Source organism: Apodemus sylvaticus, chromosome 21, assembly GCF_947179515.1.
Source record: "Apodemus sylvaticus chromosome 21, mApoSyl1.1, whole genome shotgun sequence".
NCBI lineage: Eukaryota > Metazoa > Chordata > Mammalia > Rodentia > Muridae > Apodemus > Apodemus sylvaticus.
In genome coordinates this window covers 35,955,391-35,978,271 of record NC_067492.1, presented here as the reverse complement: position 1 = coordinate 35,978,271, position 22,881 = coordinate 35,955,391, and the positions used below count along the sequence as shown (strand labels likewise).

The following is a 22,881-nucleotide window of genomic DNA, read 5'->3' as shown; positions in this document are numbered from 1 at the left end:
GAAATGGAGTGGGGAGATTCTCCCTGCTGCTGTGTGCATTCCTGCTTGGGGCTGGCAAAGTGTCCTCCCTTCCTCCCATGTGTCTGTAGTACACCTGACCTCTGGCTTGAGAAGCATCTCCAGGGTCACAGAGTGAGTCCGGCCTGTAGGGAGGACTTGACGATACCATGCACTGAGGCTGAAAGGTTCTTCAAACTGAAGGAAAGATAGAGAGAAATGATGGTATCTACATCTTAGGGCCGCTTTGGGAATGGAGGAAAAAGTACATCTAACATGCTTCAGACACCGACATGCCACCAGCGTTCAGAGCTGTCCCTACACGGCTTTCTAGCAGCCCCACACACACATATGGGTTGGTGAAGACAAGAACACTTCTGTCACTGAGAAAACGCCCCTACTCCATACACTCCTCCCTGGCTAAGCTCCAGGCTGTAACCCTTTCCTGCTCTCAGCCTCAGTCTCCTCATCTGTGTGTACCCTGGCACAGTTGTGTCATTGTCATGTCCCCCCAGATGCCTAAAGCTCTGATGCCCAATGTGATCACTGCCAGTCACTGTGACTCTTCAAATGAAGTGACTTTCAGTCCACCCATTGCATGTACCATCTTTACCAACTGTGCAGTGGCCACAGGTGTCTCCTGTAGCAGATGATACTGTGAAACTTCTGTCATTGCTAAAGGTTCGGTTAGACCTGTAGCTCTCAACCTGGCTAATGCTGTGAGCCTTAAATAGAGTTCCTCGTATTGTGGTAACCCCCAATCTTAAAGTTATTTTGTTGCTACTTCTTACTGTAATTTTGTTCCTGTTATAAATCATAATGTTATATATAATTCCATAATCATACTATTATAAATCTGTCTGATAGGCAGGATCTTTGATATGTGATGCCCCTCCCCCTCAAGGGACAGGACCCACAGGCTGAGAACCACTGAGTTAGACAATTCCAATCTATAAGCTACAGTCCCTGGCGCTCCCTTTACCTTATGGATGAGTCTGGAAGGGCTATAGCTCTCCACTGCCTGGACTTTTCTATAGAAGGCAGTGTATGCTCCCCGTCACATCAAAGATGCTATCATAATGACCTTCTGAAATCAAAACTGAAGAGTCTGGTGGGTGAAGTGTGGGGAAACTGTACAGTCACATGTGGGGGAAGCAGCATTTGAATAAGGCTCCCTTAGACCTCAAGCCCTTTGCTCCTGCTACTTTGCCTAGGTACAGCCCAAGCACCTTCCACCACCTCCTCTAGCACTAACTCACCATGGGGGTGCTGCAGGATCATCAGCCCTAGGTGCCAAGGGAAGAGGTCCAGTCCACCAGGTCTGACTCCTGAGCTCAGACTAGTGTGTGAAATTCTGTTCTTTTTCAGACCATCAGATGTACTAGGCAAAGACAGCCTGAAGGAAGGACAGAGTCAAAGCCTGCAACTCAGGTACCTCAGCAAAGGATAATGGGGGTAGGGTCCTTTCCCAAAAGAGGAAGAGCAGCCAGGAAGATACATAGGGAAAGCAGATGAAGGGACAGGGACACGGCATGCATAAGCAACTATATCAAAAATAGCTCCAGCTGAAAGGACCCACGCCGTGTATGTGGGGCACTGTCTTCAGAGGTCTGTGTCTGGTACCTCATGGGAACCCTTGTAGGAACCCCATTAATGATACATATTTCTCTACTTGAATTCAAGCCTTGAATAGGTTCACCCTACTACTTAGAGGTATGCAGATCCCAGAGTCAGTACCAAAAGGACCGCGATTTTCTCCTGACACCCTCCATTTCTATCCCAGGCTTCAGAAATGTCAGCTCAGTGTCCGTGATGCAGAAGCCCTTGTGGAGCTGCTCCAGAAAGGCCCCCGGCTAGAGGAAGTGGAGTGAGTACCCGATGTGGGAAGCCTGGGGCAGGAGCAGGCAGGGAGGCGGGGCAGGGCAGACGACAGTCTGAACAGCTGTCACCTGTCCTGTATCAGGGGCTCAGCTAGAAGCTGTCAGACATATGCTTTATCATCTCCTCTCTGTGATGGAACCACATTTTATAGAGAAGGAAATGAAGGCACAGAGGTAATTTTACTCAAGATCAAACAGGAACGTCTGGCCTGAGGGTCCCAGCCCATCCTTGTGAATTCTGCCACTACCTCCATGGCCATCAGTAGACTGGGACTCCTCCTGCACTCGGTGACTCACTCTTTACAAACTAAAGAGGTTCCCAGGATGCCTGACTCCTGAGCATGGCTTAAGAACTGGTGGTGGTCATTGCCTAGTGGTAGGAAGGGAAGCCCACCAAGACAGTCCCAGGAAGTCCTCCAAGGGATGTAAAGACAAAATGGGTGGGGTGCTCCAGATGGCGGTGGTGCATACCTTTAATCCTAGCACTTGGGAGGCAGAGGCAGGGAGATTCCTGAGTTCGAGACCAGCCTGGTTTATAGAGCGAATTCCAGAACTGACAGGGCAACACAGAAACCTTGTCTCTAAGAGAGAGAAAGAGAGAGAGACAGAGAGACAGACAGAGAGACAGAGAGAGAGAGAGAGAGAGAGAGAGAGAGAGAGAGAGAGAGGAGAAATGGAGGGGTGCTATGAAGTATTTAGGGGTGAGTTGGTCCCACCTCAGGGTGTGGTCCATAGGGTGAGTGGTTCACAAGCTTCTACTGGTTCATTACTTTGTTTCATTGGAAGACTAAGGGAGACCAGATTAAAATGTATCAAATACGAGCCAGCAAGATGGCTCAGCAGGTAAACGCACAGTTGTCAAGCCTGGGCATCTGAGTGCAATCTCCAGGACTCACGTGGTGGGAAAAATGAATCAATTCCTAAACTCCTACAGGCTGTCCGACCTCCAAGTGCAGCCGCCCCTCGCTGCAAAAAAAAGAATAAAATAAATCCAATATTGTTTTAACGATTAAAGAATCTGGAGAAATTATTTAGTGGCTAATAGCTTGCTGCCCTTCCAGGGGACCTGATTACAGTGTCCAGTGCCCATGTTTGGCTGTTGTAACTGCATATAACTTCAGTTCCAGGGGATTCGGAGACTGCTGGCATCCACAGGGACCCATGCACATGGTCAACACACACACACACACACACACACACACACACACACACACACGCATGCACACGCACATGTACACGTGTGTGCGTGCACACACACATAACAGAATTTTAAAACACAAAAATGAAGGTATGAGGTATTTCTAACCCCCTTGCCACAGCTGAGCCTGTTCCTCCCTGGTGCCCTCACTTGCAACAGGACACCAGCTCGCCCAGTCACCCTCTCAGCTCTCTGCTCACCCCTACTGCCAGTCCAACTTAATCTCAAGCCTGGCTTGTCTCCAGTGTCTTCATACACTTCCGCTGTTAGAACCTGCCTCCCTCACCTGGTGACCCATTAGCTTCTGTTTCACTATTTTCCCAGGTCCCTCCATGGTGTTCCCTTCCTGGCAGAATAGACAGTGTTTCACCGCCACCTACACCCATCAGTCCCTCCCTCTGTTCAGGGGAAAGCCCAAACCCTCACATCCGGTTGGACCTAGAAACCTGCCCCAAGCTCCCCAGCCCCTTTCTAACACCCCGCCCCACCCCCTGCTGCCATCACTCAATTTCCTGTCTAAGCACACTGGCTCCCTCTGGAGGCTGGTATGTGCTATGCCATGAGGTCTTTGAATGTGCTATTCCCACTACTAGGGACAATCTTCCCAGATCTCTCCCCATCCACTTACCTACAGAACTTCTGGGATTTCCAGCAAGTAATTAAAAAAAAAAAATCAAGAAAGCCTCTCTGACCTTACATTGGGTCAGATATCCTGGAATTAGGGAAGCGATCACAAGAAGCAATTATGCATGTTGCAGAATACAGGAATGGTCAAAGGGTCCTTCGAGGAAGGCTGTCTGGGTTCAAACCCAAGCCCACCCTTGAGCAAATCCCTTAAGGACTCTGTGCCCCGTTTACTCAGCGGTAATATGAAGGTACACTAGCCACTGCTTCACAGACTGTGAGTATTAAATGTGCCACAGCGGTAGGAGCACCAAGGTCATTGCCACACACACAGCTAGCAGCCTTTAGTTATTCTAAAGTTCGTTCATGAGAACAATGGTCTGACTAGAGCCAGGGTCGGGGTTGGGGAAGACCCTGCAGGAATGTCTCCACGGTGCTGCTACCTCAGTCTTTCAGGGAACCATCTGGAAGACGAAGGCTGTCGGCTTCTGGCACAGGCTGCGCTTCACATTTCCCGGAAACTGGAGTGAGTTATCCATCATCCCACTGCTGGGTAACAAGGGGAACCAGGAAGAGTCCCATCTTGTCCCTGCGTCCTGCTTTCCATGTCCACAGTCAGCAATAGCAGCAGCATCTACCCGGCTTCCTCTCTCCAGCTAAGCTGGGATGTTGGCTATGCCTTGCCCTTGCCTCTGCCCTGAACCAGCAGAAGGCTCCCCATCTAAGCCCACGCACATAGCATTGTCAGTGGCACATCTGGCTCACAAGCCAGGCCGTCCTTGCAACAACTGGCAAGGCTGGAGCTGAGGTACTGACTGGGAGGGCATGGTGCTGCCAAGTCAAGGCATTAGAGGACAAAGAGGTATGTTTGGTTGAGGTGTAGGCATGGATTGTTGGAGTGGTGACCCAAGAAATCAAGGTGTACAATGGTGCGGAGATGGGGCAGAGATGGTTGGGTCATACTGGGATTTTAGGGTCCTAATGGGGTAAGGAGTAGTGAGTTTAGAGAAAGTGGTTTTGGCTTCAGCTTTATCTGTGTCAGTCTAAAACTTTAAAAAAAAAAAAAAAAAAACGGGAAAGTAATAGAATGTCTCTGGGCCTCAGTTTCTCCATTTGTAAAATGGAGTTAAAACGAGACCAGGCATGTCTAAAGCCTATCTATGCCAGTCCTCCATGTTACTCCACAGACTGCAAAACTGAAGCTCAGGGAGGGAGAACCCGGAGCAGTGCTCATGGGTTAGATCCCCTGTGTGTGTGTATGTGTGTGTGTGTGTGTGTGTGTGTGTGTGTGTGGTGTGGTGGTGGTGCTGGGGGGGGGTGTCACACAACCCTTGGCTCACATGGCCAGAACTCTTTGAGACACTGCTTGGGGACCCATGACACCTAACACCTTTCAAGCCACAATGAAAGGACAGGAACTGTTCCACCTGCTGACCCCGCCTCCCTCTCCTCTCTGCAGCCTCAGTGACAATGGCCTCTCTCAGACCGGGGTGGCCTATGTCCTGAAAGCCATGAGCGCGTGTGGGACGCTGGAAGAGCTGCACATCAGGTGGGAGCCTCCAGAGAGCACCATCGCTTCACTTTAGCTCAGGGCCATCTCCTCATTCTTTCTGATGTATGGGGGTGCTCGTGCCTTAAGCACTGCCCCCAGAAGATGCTGCTGTGTGTCCCTGAGTCCTCCTCTTTTCATCTTCCTTTGGTCCCTTCCCAGCTTCTCCTGTGCCCTGGTCCAACCTGAGTTTTATCTCTGTCAGTATGAGGAGCTGAGGACGGGGGTGAATGAGTGTAAACACTTTCATGAAAGCCTCGTTTTTTTGGTTTTCAGCTGCATGGGGGGTGGGGGGAAGGGCGTCTGCTTCATGCATCCCTTAAAGGGCTGGAGGGAAACCAGATTCCCTCACGAGGTAGACTGGAGGCCTCATTCGACGTGATCGTTGAAGTGTACAGCATGCCATGGGAGTCAGCAACCGTATCCCAAAGTGCTGCAAGCATCCAAGGAAACTCCCAGCCCCACCCCACGCAGGGAAGTCAGAGAGGGCATGATGTACACTGAGGCACACCTCAGATCAGGAAGAACCTGAAGCCTCTCTAGCAGGAAAGCTTTATCCCACAGCATCACAGGAAGTCATAGGAAGGGGCTTAGCTTGGGCAGGTATGGTGCCTTAGTGGTCCCACTAACCGTCTCTTACCCCATCTCTTGTCCATAGCCTGGTAAGCAACACTGTGGTACTCACATTTTCCCAGGACCCGAGCGAGCAGGAGGGGAGCTGCAAGAGGTAAGGACCCACCATGTGCAGACCTCTTTGGGATGGAGACATGCCCTCCCTGACCCAGGGAGACCTTGACCGGAACTCACAGAGTAGGGCTACCTATGCATCTCAGATAGTAAGGGTGTTCATGAACAAGAATTCACCAAGGGTCAGGCCGTGCGCAGGCTCAGCAGGAGACATGGGTCTGATGAAGAAGGAGCAGAGGGCAAACCACGGGAGCTCTGTGATGTAGAATCTGGGTGGTACGCCAGGCCAGGCTGGGATGGCTAGACAATAGTTATCCATTGGAAACCTGAGGTTTTAGCCTAAATATTGAGAGAAGTCAATCTGGTGCAGAGCTCTGATATGGTCAGAACTCCTATCTTCCTTTGTCATGAGAACCATTCAAAGGGATGTATGCCTCCTTCCTTCAAGGGACTTCCAGAGGCTTAGCTCTGTGTCTTGTGTGTCTACCCACAGGGTATTGCATATTGCATAGTGTCTGAACTCTGAAGGTTTGTAGGAGGAGATCTGCCATCTCTTCCATCCCCTGTCATGATAACAACAATGATATTAATGGTGACCATAACCAGGGTAAATTGAGCACTTACTCTTATTTATCAGCTAGTACTAGACTGAGACAACTCACATGTACCAAATTAGTCCCAGGGAGAGGCCGCTCCCAGTCACATGCCAGACTAAAGTCTCACTGACCCTGGCCAAGCACAGAGATTGAAAGGTGGACAGTGAGTTTGGGGATGAACCCTGGAGCCAGGGGCAAGATATGTTCAGTCTGATCTGGCTATATGTTCCTCCAGGAGGCCACCACTGACCAGCTTCATGTCTCCTGTGACCTCCGAGTTGTCCCAGAGATCTCGAAGGATCAGGTACGATGACAGTCTCTCTTCCTTGTCCCCAAGCCTCAAGCCTGTCTCAAAGGCTCCCCAGGGGACACCACGACCTACTGTATCAAGAAGTTCTGGCTATCAACTTCTTATTCCCTACATAGTCCATTCCTCTGTCACCTCCTACTGTCCGGACAGCCCCACCCTGCACCCTGTACCCTGCACCCTGCACCCTGCACCCTGCACCCTGCACCCTGCACCCTGGGCTGGAGAGACTCTAGGGAGAAAAGGGGAGCCATGAGCCTCTGATCCCCAGTTCTAGGCATCAGCCTGGGCTCCCCTCAGTTCTGCATCTTCCCATCAACACTGCCTGCCTGCCTGCCTGCCTGTCTGTCTGTCTGTCTGCCTGCCTGCCCATCTGTCTGCCTGCCTGCCTGCCTGCCTGTCTGTCTGTCTGCCTGCCTGCCTATCTCATTCAGAGTTTGTTTCTTTCTCCAAGGCTCCCAGTCTTCTCTCTCCTCTGTCTTTGCTTTTTGTCTCTGTCTGTCTCTGCCACTGTCACTCTCTGTCTCTACCTATGTCTATCTCTACCCTGCTGCCCTCTCTATCTGCCTCTGTCTCTGTTTCTCCCTGTCTGTCTCTGTCGCGATCTCCATTTATTTCTGTCTCTCCCTCCCTCCCGTCCCAGCCCTATGCCTCTCTGTTCTCTGGGATATGCTGCGTGTCAGTCTTTCCACCATTCTCCATGCCGTGTACCACAATCCCACCCTTCTGCCCGCTAGGGGCAGCTTTCCTCTGGGTACAGTGTCTGGCAGGCACTGCAGAGCTGTGAGTCTTACCCCTTACAGGCTGACACACTGTGGCTTCCTGGCCAAGCACACAGAGAAGCTCTGTGAAGCACTGAGAGCCAGCTGCCAGTCCCACCACCTGGATCATCTCGAGTGAGTATTTGATTCCAGAACAGCAGCGGTGGGCACAGCAGAGGATTCCTTGGTGATGGAATATGGGTGTCCTGTTTTCTTTTGAAGAGTCTGATCCCTGGTTTTCTTTTCCGTTGACATCAGAGACCCTGCAGAGACCTGGGAGGGGGGTTTGACTTTCTTTCCAAATATACATCCCACACTGGTACCCTTTGTAGCCATCCCTGGCTCCCAGAAATCTTGAAAAGAATGCTGGGGGGGAGGGGTAGAGTGGTTGATACGACCCGTGTGTGAAGTGCAGAGATGTGACCTACTGCTTAGACTGGGTTCCTGGTCCCAGGAACCGGGTGACCACGCTGCTACCAAAGCAGAACCTACACCGTCCACTAACCTTTGCTTCTTTCTTTCCAGCCTATCAGACAACTCTTTGGGGGACAAAGGAGTGATCCTACTAACCCAGCTCCTCCCAGGACTGGGTCCCCTGAAGTCCTTGAAGTAAGCAAGTAACCACCCTGCAAGGCCTCTGGGTTCCCACCAGTGAGAGGGATTACTTTGGGTCCTCTTCTGGGTACAGTAATGATGTAACCAGAAAGTGCATATGAACCCTCTTCCCACAGCAACGCGCAGGCTAATGTCCCACAAGGGCTCACCCTAGCTTGACTAACACTGACTTCAAAGAACTCAGGGCTCCCTTTTGCTTCAAGCCTTCCCCAAGCAGTTCCTCTGTGTCTCCATGGAGACGAGATTGCTTTCCTCCCGCTTCCACTTAGGAGTCCCCTCCCATTTTTAACTTACCCTGAGTCCCACCATTTCCTTACCAGGTGGTGAAGTAGAGTTCTGAGGGCGCTCTGGGCTCCCGTCTTGGCTTCTTCACCAACACAGCCTGTCACCTTGAGCAAGTTCCTACCGGACTAGCTCATCTGCACAGCTGTGCAGTGAAGTCGGGAGGCTTCATGATGGTCACCTGGGGTTTCACTGGGGTCTGCCATCTGATGTCAGAGACACTCCCATCCCTGGCCCTGTGCTCTGACATCATAGGACATGTCTGAGTCCTTCACCATTGTCATTGTGTGATCCCCAGCCTCAGCAGGAATGGCTTGTCCATGGATGCTGTGTTTAGCTTGGTCCTGTGTATGTCTTCCCTGCAGTGGGTGTTCCACTTAGATGTCAGGTGAGTGGCTGCCTTGTCTCCAACCCTCTCCCTCCTCTCATAAGCTCCTGCTGAGGCTTCACTTTTACAGGTCACTTTGGGTCATCCTCAGTGATACCTTAGATGATACCAGATGCAGTGAACATGTGCACTAGCGGAGTTCATGGAATGAATGAATGAATGAATGAATGAATGAATCAGTAAAAATTTATCTCTCCATGGTCCCAGGAACAATCAAATTTCTTCAAACTCTCCTTGAGACAAACGTCTTTCCACTCTCCCTTACTCTCCAGGCTGTCTTTAGATACTCCTAAGCAAGCTAGGAGCTGGCTGGTGGCCTTTGGGGCTCAGGGACTGACTGGCCTAACTGGCCTCTCCAGAGTTTATGAAGCCGGAAGGGAAGGCACCAACCATCCCACAGCCCTGGATCTCCCCCATACAGAAAGCCTGTGGTTTTAGAAACACTCTGCCTATCTTGTCCTTCCCTGAGAATCCTAAGAATAGAGGTGTGGTGGCAGGTGGCCAATGCAGGTCCTTAACTTTATAGGATCCTTGTCCTTATTTGGATAGAGCATCGAAGCCTGTCTCCTCTCCTAGTTCGCCACGAGAGGGCGCTGAAGTAATGGGCCAAGAGCCCCGCAACCATGACTAACCGTGGCTAGTCGATTGATCCATTGTTACTATATTCCCTGGGTGGCAGGCTATCTCCTGGTCCCTAAGCCCTTCTGGGGAGGGGACCCTTGACCTCTTCTCAACAACTTCCTCCGCTCCGCTTTTAGCCTTGAGAGTGACTGCATCTTCCTTCGAGGAGCTGGGACCAGCAGGTGAGGAGAGGAGATCTGGGCGGTCGAGCTAGCCTGTAGCTCTGCTTTCTGCTTCCTGTGGATGCACAATCCCCACCCTGACAAACATTCTGGTGCCCCAAAATGACCGCTAGGTCTGGCGAGGTCTCTGGGGGCAGCCTCGCTATCTAGTCTGTAAGCCCCTACGAAACCAGGCGAACTCCAATTTAGCGCTTCACGGGCGCTTCCTGCTGCCCCCTGGTGGCAACAGGCATCATGGCCTCGAACCCTGGAGGTTGTCCTTACAGCCGGATTTAAGGAGGGGCCTGCTGGGTAGTGACGTCACCACAGCTAAGGAAAGAGGCAACGCAGGCAATCGGAAGCCAGGCTAGCCCGGGGCTAGGTGCTCATGGTTGCGCAATTTAGGATCTCTGCGGGACCAGGGAGACAGAATTATGGTTTATGTCAAGTTGGTGGACGGGGAGACACTCCATTCTGTCTCCGCTCACCTGGTTGGGGGCTGCCAGCCCTGGACAGGTGTGAATTGTCGACTTTCCCTGCCTCAGCTTCCCTTTTGTGAATCTCAGTTCCTCCACCTGAGGAATGAGGGGCCTGGCTGGAATCAAATCTCCAGATCCTTTCCTGGTGTGGAAGTCCCGAAGCATGGGAGTCTCACGGGTGTGGCTCAGGCTTTATTTTGTAGTGTTTTCCTCCTCCCAGGGATGCACTAGCTGGTGGACCAGAATTCCTGGCTGGAGCCCAGTTACTGGAGTTGAGTCAGCGGCCCACCTCCAGGAGCTTCTGGTACTGTGTCCCACTTTTGTTTAGAGATTGGGCAGAGCCAGGGCTCAGGGCTATAAATTAAGGTAGAGGGAAGAGAGTTTGAGAGATGAGAAAAGAAAGAAGCCAGGGTGCAGGAATCAGCGCTGGTGGGGGGGGGGGCTGCTGGGCCCTTGGGATCACCTCAGAGGGGATAAGGCCTGACATTCTCCGAAGAGAAGATTGTCATATCTCTGAAACACACTGGAAACCCAGCTATCCCCTGCCCTGGCTCACCGTCCGCGTTTGAGACTTTCATTTCTAGAAAGAGGTTCACTCACATCATACCCCAGAAAAGTCGGGTCTGGGAGTTAGGGGACTCCCAACTAGGCCACAAGGGGCTAGAAGACCTTTCTGGGGCCTGACATCCTCCTGTCATTGGCAGCAACAGCTAGTCACAGAGAACTTGTCATGCCCCAGGCAGGAGAGGCAACAGGAGCAAAAAGGCCAGGAGGAGGGTGTGTTTGGAAGCATCGCAATGGAGCTGAGCGCAGGGCAGGGGAGCTTGGCCAAGGCATTTTGCTTAAGAGTACTAAGGAGGGAGCTGGAGAGATGGCTCAGTGGTTAAGAGCACTGACTGCTCTTTCTGAGGTCCTGAGTTCAATTCCCAGCAACCACATGGTGGCTCACAAACATCTGTAATGGGATCTGACGCCCTCTCCTGGAGTGTCTGAAGACAGCTACAGTGTACTCAAACATAAAATAAATAGTTTAAAAAAAAAAAAGAGTACTAAGGAACCACTGAGGATTTTAAACAATGGAGAGGCCCCATTAGGTTTTCAGTGTTGAAAGATGAGACATGATCCAGCAGTTAAGAACACTTGCTGCTCTTCCAGAGAACCTGGGTTCAGGTCCCAGGACTCACATAGCAGGTCACAAACAGATCCATACCTCCAGTAGCAGGGGATCTACCACCCTCTTCCATGGGCATCAGGCACGTGTATACATGCAGACAAGACACATTTTACAAATTAAAAGGATGCGACACTCAGGGTGGTGAAGGAGTGTGATAGCGAGAGTGGACGTCAGAGGTACTAAGGGATGCAGATGAATGAGGATAGAGCCTGGGCTCAGGCAGAGGCAGCAGATGGAGACGATTCACCACATAGGGCGGCTTTCATGTAGATCTCATTCTGGTGGTCACGGGAGAGTTGGGAAGGGAGTGTGCTCTGCAGGGCATAGGACAGGCGCCTGAGGCCTGCAGTTCTCGGGAGGACGTCTGTTGGAGAAGGATATCCTAGGACAACAGGGTCCGCTCTGATTCCCCATTCTCTACTCTTCTCAGCCTTCAGGAGTGTCAGCTGGAACCCCTGAGCCTTGCCTACCTCTGTGCCACTCTGGAGAAGTGCCCAGGGCCTCTGGAAGTCCAGTAAGTTGTAAGACAAAACCCGGAGTGCACGGTGTGTGTGGCTGTGCAGAAAACTGGGTGAGGGCTTATAGGGGAGACGCGATAAATCTTTCCCGGCCTTCTTCCACCTGACAGATCAGCCCTGCTCTGGGAGTTAGACCGTCACTGGAGGGTCAGGCCTCCTCACAGGAGCCTCAAGTACTAGACCACATGTCTCAGAGCCCCACACAAGTCTCTCCCTCATCCTGCCTCCATGGCTAAACTCATCACCTTTGAACCCCTCGTCCCTGAAATACCTCACATACGTCAGAACAACCAGGCTGGTGACCATAATCAGGAGTTGTCTCAGTGACACGGAAGCTGGCTAAGTCCCTGTACTTCAGTTTCTGCTTCTGTGAACAGACAGTGAGCCTTTCCTTGGGAGTCAGTGCTGAGATTCTTATATGAGAATAACCTTTTTAAAACTGCAGGCTGGAGCCCCCTCGCTAAACAAACCTTTCCTCCCATGGAATCATGGGGTCATTTGTCACAGGCTTGTCTGCTTCTTGCTTATCGTATAGTCTGTTTTTACTTTCTGATTGTGTTGTTCTTATCCAAGATGCTCAGGGCTGGAAGAGTTTTGAATTTTCTTCAGATTTTGGAATGTTTGCATATGCAGAATGAGATACCTTGGAAAGGGGAATCCGATCTAAGCACAACATTCATTAGTTTCCGTATAAACCCTCTGAAAGCAATATCCCGTTTCTATAATGGGCCTGCACTTGAGGCTGGGACCTGTCAGGACTGGAATTTTCCACTTTCACTGTGACATCAGTGCTCAAACTATTTCAGACTTTGGATTTTGGATTTTCCGTTTAGTACTGCTCTGCCTAAGGCTGCAGTCCTAGACCAGGTGTAGACTGTGTCTGTAGTCCTACACAGGTGTAGACTGTGTCTGCGGTCCTACACAGGTGCAGACTATGTAGGCATTCCTAGACCAGGTGCAGCTGATAGTCTCACCTGCATCGAACCTGCTTTCCCAGGTTGCAGCAATCTCACGTCCTGACTGCTGGCTCCATTTCAAATTAATTCCAGGTGGTTGGACAAGCTAATCCATGTAGACCCCAGTGTGTGTTTCCTATGCACTTGTCTATACCAAACACACCCAGAAGGAGGGGTGCGCATTGTTTGACAGGATTGGATCTGGCCATGGGAGATCTCCCTGCATCTAATTACTATTCAGTGACAGTGTGGCTTTCCCTCAGGGTCAGGTCCTGTAAGTCCAAATCATTAAAAGCATTTTGTTACATGTATTTATTTATTGTTTGGGGACGGGAGGAAGTGTGTGTACCCATATGTGCCGTGCATGTTCGGAGTTCAGAGGAAAAGTTTCACAAGTCATTCCCCAAGGACTGAATTCAAGTTGTCAGGCTTGGCAGCGAGCAAGTGTCTTTGTCCTCTGAGCCATCTCACCAGTCCTCAGTTCATTTTTTTAAAAGCGTATTCTATTTATTTTGCATACATTTGAGGGTGTGTGTGTCACACTATGAGGGTGTGCGTGTCATGGTGCTTACTCTCAGGACTCAGTGGAACTCATGGTTATCAGTTCTCACCTTCCAACTCTTAGATCCCAGGGAACATCTCACATCTCTCACACACACACACACACACACACACACACACACACACCCGACTGATTTTTTTAAACAAATTCCTTTGGAATAAGTTTAGACACTGTTTCAGAAAAGTTACAGAGAGTCAGCATCTGCTACAGAGTGTCTTTGTTACAGCATTAAAGCGGAGAAGCCACCTGTGGCGGACGGCTGCTGGTTCAGCCTTTCCACCCTTTCCACTGAGGTGGAACCCTGCGTTCTGGGTGGAAGTTTGCATCCCCATTGTATGCAAGCTTTGCACCTCGGCCTCTCTTTCCCCAAGAGCTTCCCATTCTTTCTGTTTTTCCAGCCCTCCTTGGTTTTGCGGATCCCCAGCTAGATATTCCGTAAGCCATCATCTGGCTGAGTTTGCTGTCTTGTCTCCAGGTTAAGCTAGGGTCTGCCTGGACTTGGGGGGAAGCATCCACCAGTCCAACTGCCTCTTCCTATCACTTTAGGGCTGCGTGCTGTCACCTTGACTTTTGACTACCTGCCCAAGGCTGTGTCTGTCACACTTTTCTCACTGTGAGGTTGCTTTGTCATGTAAACAGCTTTCTTGTTCTAGAGACTTCTGGATAGAGGACCTTACGCCCCCCCTCTCCCCAGCCAGAGATAGATCATAGCTCACACCCCACTGCTTTCCCCATACACCACAGCTCACAGCTGAGCACCGTGGAACGTGCTGCCTGTGCCCCAGCACTCAGGGCAGAGGCTGGGGTATCAGGAGTGTAAGGCCCGTGTAGGCCACACAGCTGGTTCCAGACCAGGGATTACACATTCATACTCTGTCTTGAAAAGAAAACACAAAATGTCGTGTGCACATACATGTATGTACACATGCATAAACACATGCACACATAATTATTTTACAGTTGTTTCCAGATACTTTATAATTTTATTTGTAACTATTTTTGGTATGAAAAGTTTTAAATACTCTTATGTTTATTTATCTAAGTTTTTTGTAGCTCTGGCTGGCCCCGGAACTTACTTTGTAGACTAGGCTGGCCTTAAAATCGTAGAGATCCAACTGCCTCTGCCTCTCAAGATCTGGAATTAAAGGCGTGCCCCCACCATCCCCTATGTTGTTGTTCTTAATGTAACTACAAAAATATCATCGAACCTCAACTATTAACAATGAAGTCCTAAAATCATCCATTGCACCATTCGGTATGCGGTGACCATGCCTGAAGTGTTTTTGCAGAGTGTTTGCATTTCCAGGCCTTTGCCCCTTGGCTATCTGCAGCAGGGTCCTGCAAGCCCCTCTAGATATGTGCAAACAGGCTACACCAGGCCTTCTGGCACTGTCACAGCCATGCTACCCAAAACACTCCAGCATTGTTTACTATTAAGCACCCACTGAATACGAGGCCGTAGGTTGCCCAGGGTTTGGGGCTGCACGCACTGCCCAGGATCCACAAGAAAGACGGGCAGAGCGGGGGGTGTTGAGCGCAAGCGGTCTCAGGGTCCCTCCCTCAGCATTGATTGGGTGTCCTGGGACTTGCTTGGAAGTCAGAAAAGGTGATCAGTTTCCTGCTGCATACCCACTTCCCTCTCTACCTACTGGGGACCTATAATAAGTCAAGATGGGTCATCTGTCCATTGCTTAAAAAAAAAAAAATCTATGTCGACCCGGTAGCCATGTTACTGTGGGCTGGGGATGTGGGGAACATGGGAAGGTACTGTGGAAAGACTCTTAATGAAAGGTCCCACTTATGACACTGCCCTGAGTCCTGGCCAGGCAGGGCCAGGAAGAGCTAGTTGGAGTCCCCCTAACCCTTAGCCACATTAGTGATCCCACCCGCTCCTCCCAGCCAACCAAGGAGAACAGCAGGACTGAGGCCAGCATTCTTCGGGCACAAAGGGAAAGGGGTAAGGGGAAAGAAGAGGGGTGGGCAGAGGGAGTGAAGGCAGGAGGGAACCCCAGCTCAAAGGGTTCTGGGGACAGGAAGTGACTCCAGACCCTCAGTGGAGGGTGAATATGATTCTCTAGATATTTGGGACACATAGTGGCCCAAGGGCAGGCGTTGGGACTGTCTCCTGTTCTGTCACATTGTCTGCACCTGCAATGCAGTGACTGGTTTGGATGGGCCACAGAAGTGTACATCTCTCCAGTGGGATGGTGGCTCACGGGCTCCATCTGCTTCATTACTGTGGGGTGGAGGTAGTTGATGACCCTCTACTCACAATTCTGCCAGCCCATGGAGCTTGTGAAGAGAGTGTCCTATGGTCCCTTGGAAACCCAAAATGTCCAGCAGCCTGTTAAAGGAGCACAGAATACAACAATTTCATTTGCTCCATCCATTGTTTCCCAAGATGCATCTGGCTTGACCCAGTCTTCACAGGGGGTACTGTTGGCAACACATCTCATCTCATCTCCTGAAGGCTCTGGTTGTGAAGCCATGCTGTCCACTTTCTAGAAGGTTCCCCCACCTCACCAAATCCTTTGCTTTACAGATTGTCCTGCAAGTCGCTGAGTGACGAGAGCCTGAAGACCCTGCTGCTGTGCCTGCCCCAGCTGCCTCAGCTCAGCCTGCTGCAGTAAGTCCAGGTTTCCAGTCCTCCTGCCCAGCTGACCCCATCCCCCAGGCTGTGTGACAGGGCTATCCTTCTTGTCTGCTTTCTTCTCTCTACCACTGCATCAGTTCCTCTCATGCATCTGAGACTCAGATCGTCCAACTTCACCCTGATGCGTTATCTCCTCTGGATCTGTTTTGTGTTCTAACGACAGGGTCTGTACATCAGCTCTTGCTCCGGGTTGGGACTCAAATAGGCCATGTACTCAGAAGCTCGTGAAGGATGGGAGGAGTGTGGGCAATAGTCGGACATGCTTTTGTTGCCTACGGAAAGGTCACCTACTCCTACGAAGGGCCCAAGGAGATGTAGGCCATGTATATGTCACATGCCATGATTTTAAAGGTCACCCTCTAACTCTGTCAAAGGGGAGGAATTTAAGCAGCATCCGTCAAAGTATTTAAAACTCTGTTTTCTAATTTCAGTGCAGACTGGTTAGAATTTAAAGAGGATTTACTTTAAATATGCTTCTGGCAGAGGGGGTTGGGAAGAAACATCCACAGCTGAGAGGGAAAAATACAACAGGAAATTAAATCATAGCATTAATAGCGGCACCAAGAGCTCCTCGGCTGAGCTCTGGACATGTCCAAGGCTGCTTATGTCGCCTCTGGGCACGTGCTTCTCTTCTGATCCTCCGGGTGGTGGGGAGGGGGGCCCGCAGATGTGAAATGGTCGGAGATGGGATAATCGTCCAAATCACAGCTCTAAGTCACCCAGCATCAGCTGTGATTCCGCTTTTGTGTTTGGACCCTTGCTTGGCCTCCACTTCATTTCACTCATCCTCCATGCTGTTGACCAGGCACCGTCCGGGGTGCGGCAGACATGGGAGCGGAAAAGCAAACAACCGGGTCCTTGCCTTCTCTGTGTTTGCCTTGAGCCAAGCAAAAAAACACAAGGATGTGGAATGATACAGCCAGGTGGTGTCAGGTGCAACCCAAGCCCCTAGGGAGGCTGAGGCAAGAGGCTCTCCAGTTCCTGGTTAGCCAGGGCTACAGAGTGAAGTCCTGCCTCAAAAACAAAACAAAACAACAAACCCTAAGCAAAACAATCAATACACGAATGTAACCAATAACAAGTGTCTTTTCCCAGAGTGCTAAGTAGCTGGAACAGGGACACACAGGTGACAATAGGCGTGGTCAGAGGAAAGCCTCCTGATCCAGAAGGACCACAGGGAGAGTCTGCCTTTGTAAGCCTGTAAAGGTCAGGGAACTACGCTCCAGGCAGTGGAGACAGTGCGTTTGCAGCCTCTACGGGTTATAGGGACAGCCTTGAAACACACACGGTCAGAGGCAGTGGCTGGCAGGAAGGATCTAGGAGACAAGATGGAGGGAGATGTCAGGGCTGGTCACATAGGACCTGGCGGCCAGAGAGAGGGTTTGGGTTTTCACTCCCAGGAATTTGGACGATGGTATACATGGCTAGTATGAATTTTCAAATGCTAAGAGTGGCTGCCTGAGTGGAGATGGAGGGATAAGAGAAGCAATGGGGAGAGAGGAACTGAGCTGCAGACACGAGGCACCCACAGCCAGGTCTCCAAGGATGAAGTTTGCAGCTGGTTACCCGGTTGGGGTGTCGCTAGGATGTCTGTCCCTCTGTTCTTCCCTCACTGCCTGCTGCTCGTGGTCTCTGTGGTAAGAATACGAGTGATCAGACTACCCTCTCTCTCTCTCTCTCTCTCTCTCTCTCTCTCAAACACACACACACACACACACACACACACACAAGCGAGACTATCACACACACAGAAAAGAAGAAATAAAAATAAGGGGCTGGAGATGCTCAGTGGCTAAGAGAGCTTCGTGCTCTTGCAGAAGACCCAGGTTCGGTTACCAGCACCACATGAAATGGCTCACAAACACCTATAACTCCAGCTCCAGAGATCCGATGCCTTCCTCTGGATTTTCTGGGTACCCTGCCTCCAAACACATCGATAGCATACACTCACGCGGACCTACACTCACACAGACATATAAATACAAACAAATCTTTTTAAAGAACTCAAACCATGGCAGCAATCATAAGCATGCCAGGCAGGGTGCCTAGTGCAGAAGTAAGAATACCGCCTTTAGTCCCATTTGCCCTGTAAGGAGCCCGAAACTTGGCGGTTCTCTAAGACTCACTCAAGGTCTCATAGCTATGGAACGGACCCTCCCCCCACCTCCGTCAGCCTGCTCCCGCCCCGACCCCTCTGTGCCTCTGAGATGGCAGCCAAGAAATACTCCCCTTCCCACCCCTGCTGCCTACCTGGTTCTTGCCCAGTGACCCTGCTTGGCCCTTTTCCTTCTCAGGCTGAGCCACACAGTCCTGTCTTCAAGAAGCCCTTTTCTGCTGGCTGATGTCTTCAACCTGTGCCCACGGGTTCAGAAGGTCAATCTCAGGTGGGCATCGTGCTGGGAACCCTAGGGCTCATCTTGGGGGCACCCTGAACCGATGGCCAATGGTGAGTGAGTGCTTACTGTCACGACAGGTCCCTATGCCATGCTGCTCTGCACTTTAACTCTAACGAGGAACAAGAGAGCGTGTGCTGTGGGTAAGTCCCCTGAACCACCCTAGACATCCACAGGGGAACAGGGACAAGCAGACCTGCCTCCTGGGGTCAGAGCAGAGCGTAGGTGCCGGCTGCCTAATGTAAGCTGGTTCCTTCAACAAGAAGAATCAAAGGCCCTGAGAGGGCTAGGTCAGGCCCAGGGGCTAACAGAAAGTCTGTGTCCAAATAGACTAGAATTCCGGGCTGGATCTACAGAAAGGGCTTCACAACCTGCCCACACGATCCAGCTGTCCAGACCCAGGCCCACCAGGGCCTGAGGCCTTGAGCAAGCCGCTTACCCTTTGACTGTTGGCTTCCTCAGGCAGAGTAGGGAGCTATGAACAGCGGAATATTGGCAAAGCTTCACAAACCAGTATGTAAGGCACCAGGCATGAACAGACATGAGTGACCCTGCCCTGCTGACCCAAGGGGAAGGCAGGAGGGCAGCCTTTGGATGCAGAGGCACTAGCTCTCTGATGCATCCCTTTGGGTCATCACCTTCTTTGCTGTGAGATGACAGTCTGTGAAAGGGCTTGCGGGACACCATAGTGTGATCACAGAGTGGGCACTGAGCACTGAGCTTGGTCTGCTGGCTGCTTCAAGCCCAGAGGCAGACACACTCTTTCTTCAAAGGGTTAAATAACAAATAGTTAGGCCATGTGTGGTAGCACATGTCTGTAATCCTAGCACTCAGGAGGCTGAGACAGGAGGATTTAAGAGTTCAAGGCCAGCCCCCAGCTACATAGAGAGTTAATGTCTCAAAAAAAGAAGAATCTTTTAAAGTTGAGGAGAGTAATAATGGTTTTTGAAATATCAACTGGCAATTTTATTAGTTCTCTGACTTAAGGGATTTTGGAAGTTAGAGGGCTCAGGCCTTTTTATGGTGGGGGGTGGTATTAAGATTGCTGGCTAGACAGGGCCCTTTCATTTAACTAGTTATGAAATTATACTGTAGGCCTTAAAAACAGACAGGTCAACTGTCACTTTGCATGTCACATTTTTTTTGAATTGGGGATCAGGAGTCCAGTGACTAAAATTATCTAGAGGTCTTCAACTTGTGTTGCAACCTCCTAGCCTTGATCTTCTGGAGTTTCTGATCTGTAGCTTTGGTGAGAGACCCAAGATTCACATTCCAAGTTCCCAAGTGATTTTGATGTGACTAGTGACCACACAAAGACTCCCCCTTCCTAAAGGGAACACATAGGCACCAAAGGGGCCTGCAGGGATCAGGAGCTATGGATGTCCTGTGTTTTCAAACATCCCCTGGAGCTCAGTGGCCACACCCAGGAAAAGCTGGAGTAGAAGTAGTAGAGGATCTGAATGCTTCCTCTCTTTCTTGTCCCCAACCGGACCATGCAGGTTCCCAGAGTGCAGCCTCAGCCAGGAGCATATGGAAACACTGTGTTGTGCACTGAGCAAGTGCACAACCCTCAGCCAGCTTGAGTAAGTTGGGAAGGGGGAGGGGAGACAGGAGGGGAGGGGGAGGGGAGGGGAGAAGGGAGGGGAGGGGAGGAGAGAGGGAAGTGGAATACACCTGGATAGGGCAGCACAGGTACAAGAGCATGAGTGTCCTTATGAGCAGGCACTCTCATGTCCCCCACTTCAGCTCAGGATCAGTTGTCGGGGACAGGTGGGACTCTGGGTTTCATCTCCGAGTCTCCCCGTGTGTCTTCTCTCCTACCCTACTCCCTCCACAGCCAAATTCATTTCTTCTCTCATCACTGTGTGACTAAGCACCTAACCGAGGCAACTTAAGGAAGCAGGGTTTATTTTGGCTCATGGGTGCTTGGGTTGGGTAGTTGATTGGTTTGGTTTTTAAGATAGACACTAATGAGGCTCACACATGCTGTGTAGTCAAGGATGAAGGTAAGTTTGGATCCATTTGCCACCACCTCCAAGGTGCTAGGATTACAAGTGGGCACTTTTCCACCCAGCCTCAGCTCATGGTTTGAGAGAGCTATAATCCACTATTGTGGAGAAGGCACAATGGTATCCTCATAGAGGCATGAGGCAACTTCTCTCCTCCACTAAACCTCTCTGGAAACACCATTACAGACATACCCAGGTATGTCTGTGACCCTGAGATGATTCCAAATGCAACCAGGTTGCCAATGGAGATTAAATATCACATCCTGTAGTGTGGACCTCAGTTATGTGTTTGCCCAGTGCATCCAAGCTCTGCAGGCAGATCTTGGAGGGCAAGGTGGCTAATGAGAGGACCAAATGGCTAAGCTGAAGAAGAACTTGAAGCCAGCCAGGGCGGGGACTTGTGAAGTAACATGCCTATGGTTTCTGTTGAGGGCCCAAATCAGACAGCCCCCATCCCTCAGCAGGAAAAGTGATAGCGGTGAATATCTGTGGAGATCCCCCATGCCGAGAGGGGCTCCTGGCACCCTCTCTGAGGTGCTTTTGCTACTTCTCAGAAGCCTAGGTATCATGACTGACAGATGCGAAACACACAAGGTTAGCATCGCACAGCTACCCCAGCACTTACAATTGATGTAACCCCAACCCAGAACCATTGGGAAATAAAAAAGTTATAAATAAATAAATAAATAAATAAATAAATAAATAAATAAATACTACATAATTGCAATTTCTGTTGAAGCCAGATCTATAATCTCAGTACTTTGGAGCTGAGGCAGGAGGATTTCAAGTTCCAAGCTAGCTTGGGTTCCATAGCAAATTCAAGGTATCACGTAGTGAGACTCTATCTCAACTAAAACAAATTTAGTGAGGATGTTGCCAGGAGGAGATGAGGCTGATATGAACCATGTGCTTTAAGAAAGATGAATGTGAGCCAGGCGGTGGTGGTGGCGCACGCCTGTAATCCCAGCACTCTGGGAGGCAGAGGCAGGCGGATTTCTGAGTTCAAAGCCAGCCTGGTCTACAGAGTGAGTTCCAGGACAGCCAGGGCTATACAGAGAAACCCTGTCTTGAAAAAAACCAAATCCAAAAAGAAAAAAAAAAAAAAGGAAAGAAAGAAAGAAAGATGAATGTGGGGAGGCAGAGGCAGGCAGATTTCTGAGTTCGAGGCTAGCCTAGTCTACAAAGTGAGTTCCAGAACAGCCAGGGATACACAGAGAAACCCTGTCTTGGAAAACCAAAAAAAAAAAAAAAAAAAAAAAAAAAAAAAAAAAAAAAAAAGAAAGAAAGATGAATGTGTTGTGGTAGAGGGAAATTTGTCTTGTTATAAAGGTCATTTGAGAACTTGAGATGTAGTTCAGTCGTAGGGCACAGTATGCTCTAGTATATACAGAGTCTGAGATTCAAACTCCAGTACCACGGAAATCAAATGCACATCATCACATTAACTGACTTTGTGAAACAAGGACTTCTTTTTTAAAAAAAAAAATCACCAATTTTCCTCCCCTATATGTGCATATGTGTGTATGTGTTGATACATGTATGTGTGTATGCACGTGCATACATGTGCACCTCACACACATGGATACCCACAGAAGCTAGAAGGAAGATGTTGTATCTCCTGGAGCTGGAGTTATGGGTGGTTGAGCTGCCCATAATTGTGTGTGCTGCAAAAGCAACAAGCACTTTTAACTGCCGAACCATCTCTCTAGCCTCTACAAGGCAATTTTCAAAACAACATTCCCTAGAAAATTCCAAAGAAACAAGCGTCAGAGGCATAGGCCTGGGAGATGGCTCAGTGGGTTAAGGGCACGTACTGCTCTTGCAGAGAACAGCAGATTCTGATTCCAGCATCCGTGTAGCAGCCACCAATCAGCTGGAGCTCCACTTGAGGGAATCTGGGCACACTGGGCACACAAGTAGTAGACATACACAGATGTAAGCAAACACCCATACACATAACATAAAAATCTTTTTTAAATGTCAGAAATGTAGACGGGAAATCGGGACACAGTGGTTATGTTTCTGAAGTTGTGGCTGAGCAGGGATGCTATCAGGAGCAAAAGTAGGAGTGCAATTCAGGTACAGTTTCTAACGTCAGATTCCTAAATCACAGGAGGAAATCTGTTAGGTAATTGTATCCTCCAAACATTTGTCCCTTTCCCGGATCATTGTGGATTCTACCTGCATTCAGCCATGGGCAGGGGAGAGCTCATTAGTTTTTTCTCTAACTCCTAAAAGCCTGCTAGAGGAACCTGAGTCCTGCCAGAGTCACAGATAGTGGAGGGGGGTGATGAGGACACAGTAAACACTGGTTTACTGCGATGCTGGTGTGAGTACCAGTGGGGTCTACAGAGCTGTTGGTGATGCTTGTAGTAGTGAAACAATGGTGGTGTGGTGGTGGGCGTGGTCACTCAGAATGATGAGGATGCTTCTGGTGGTGGGCGCGGTCACTCAGAATGATGAGGATGCTT

General features: G+C 50.1%; 1 protein-coding gene across 6 annotated transcripts in view; it reads left to right on the top strand.

Moving 5' to 3' along the window:
- Nlrc5 (NLR family CARD domain containing 5) overlaps nt 1–22,881 on the top strand; it is an 85,179-nt gene that overhangs the window by 40,098 nt on the left and 22,200 nt on the right. For all 6 annotated transcript variants that reach the window (XM_052167149.1, XM_052167145.1, XM_052167148.1 and 3 more), the window contains 16 exons: nt 1,366–1,428; nt 1,781–1,864; nt 4,148–4,225; nt 5,159–5,248; nt 5,907–5,975; nt 6,767–6,835; nt 7,642–7,734; nt 8,125–8,208; nt 8,795–8,884; nt 9,643–9,687; nt 10,366–10,449; nt 11,750–11,833; nt 15,898–15,981; nt 18,303–18,392; nt 18,482–18,544; nt 19,901–19,984. In XM_052167149.1, coding sequence (XP_052023109.1) covers nt 1,366–1,428; nt 1,781–1,864; nt 4,148–4,225; nt 5,159–5,248; nt 5,907–5,975; nt 6,767–6,835; nt 7,642–7,734; nt 8,125–8,208; nt 8,795–8,884; nt 9,643–9,687; nt 10,366–10,449; nt 11,750–11,833; nt 15,898–15,981; nt 18,303–18,392; nt 18,482–18,544; nt 19,901–19,984 — 1,254 coding nt within the window. The remainder of the gene's footprint in view (nt 1–1,365; nt 1,429–1,780; nt 1,865–4,147; nt 4,226–5,158; nt 5,249–5,906; nt 5,976–6,766; nt 6,836–7,641; nt 7,735–8,124; nt 8,209–8,794; nt 8,885–9,642; nt 9,688–10,365; nt 10,450–11,749; nt 11,834–15,897; nt 15,982–18,302; nt 18,393–18,481; nt 18,545–19,900; nt 19,985–22,881) is intronic.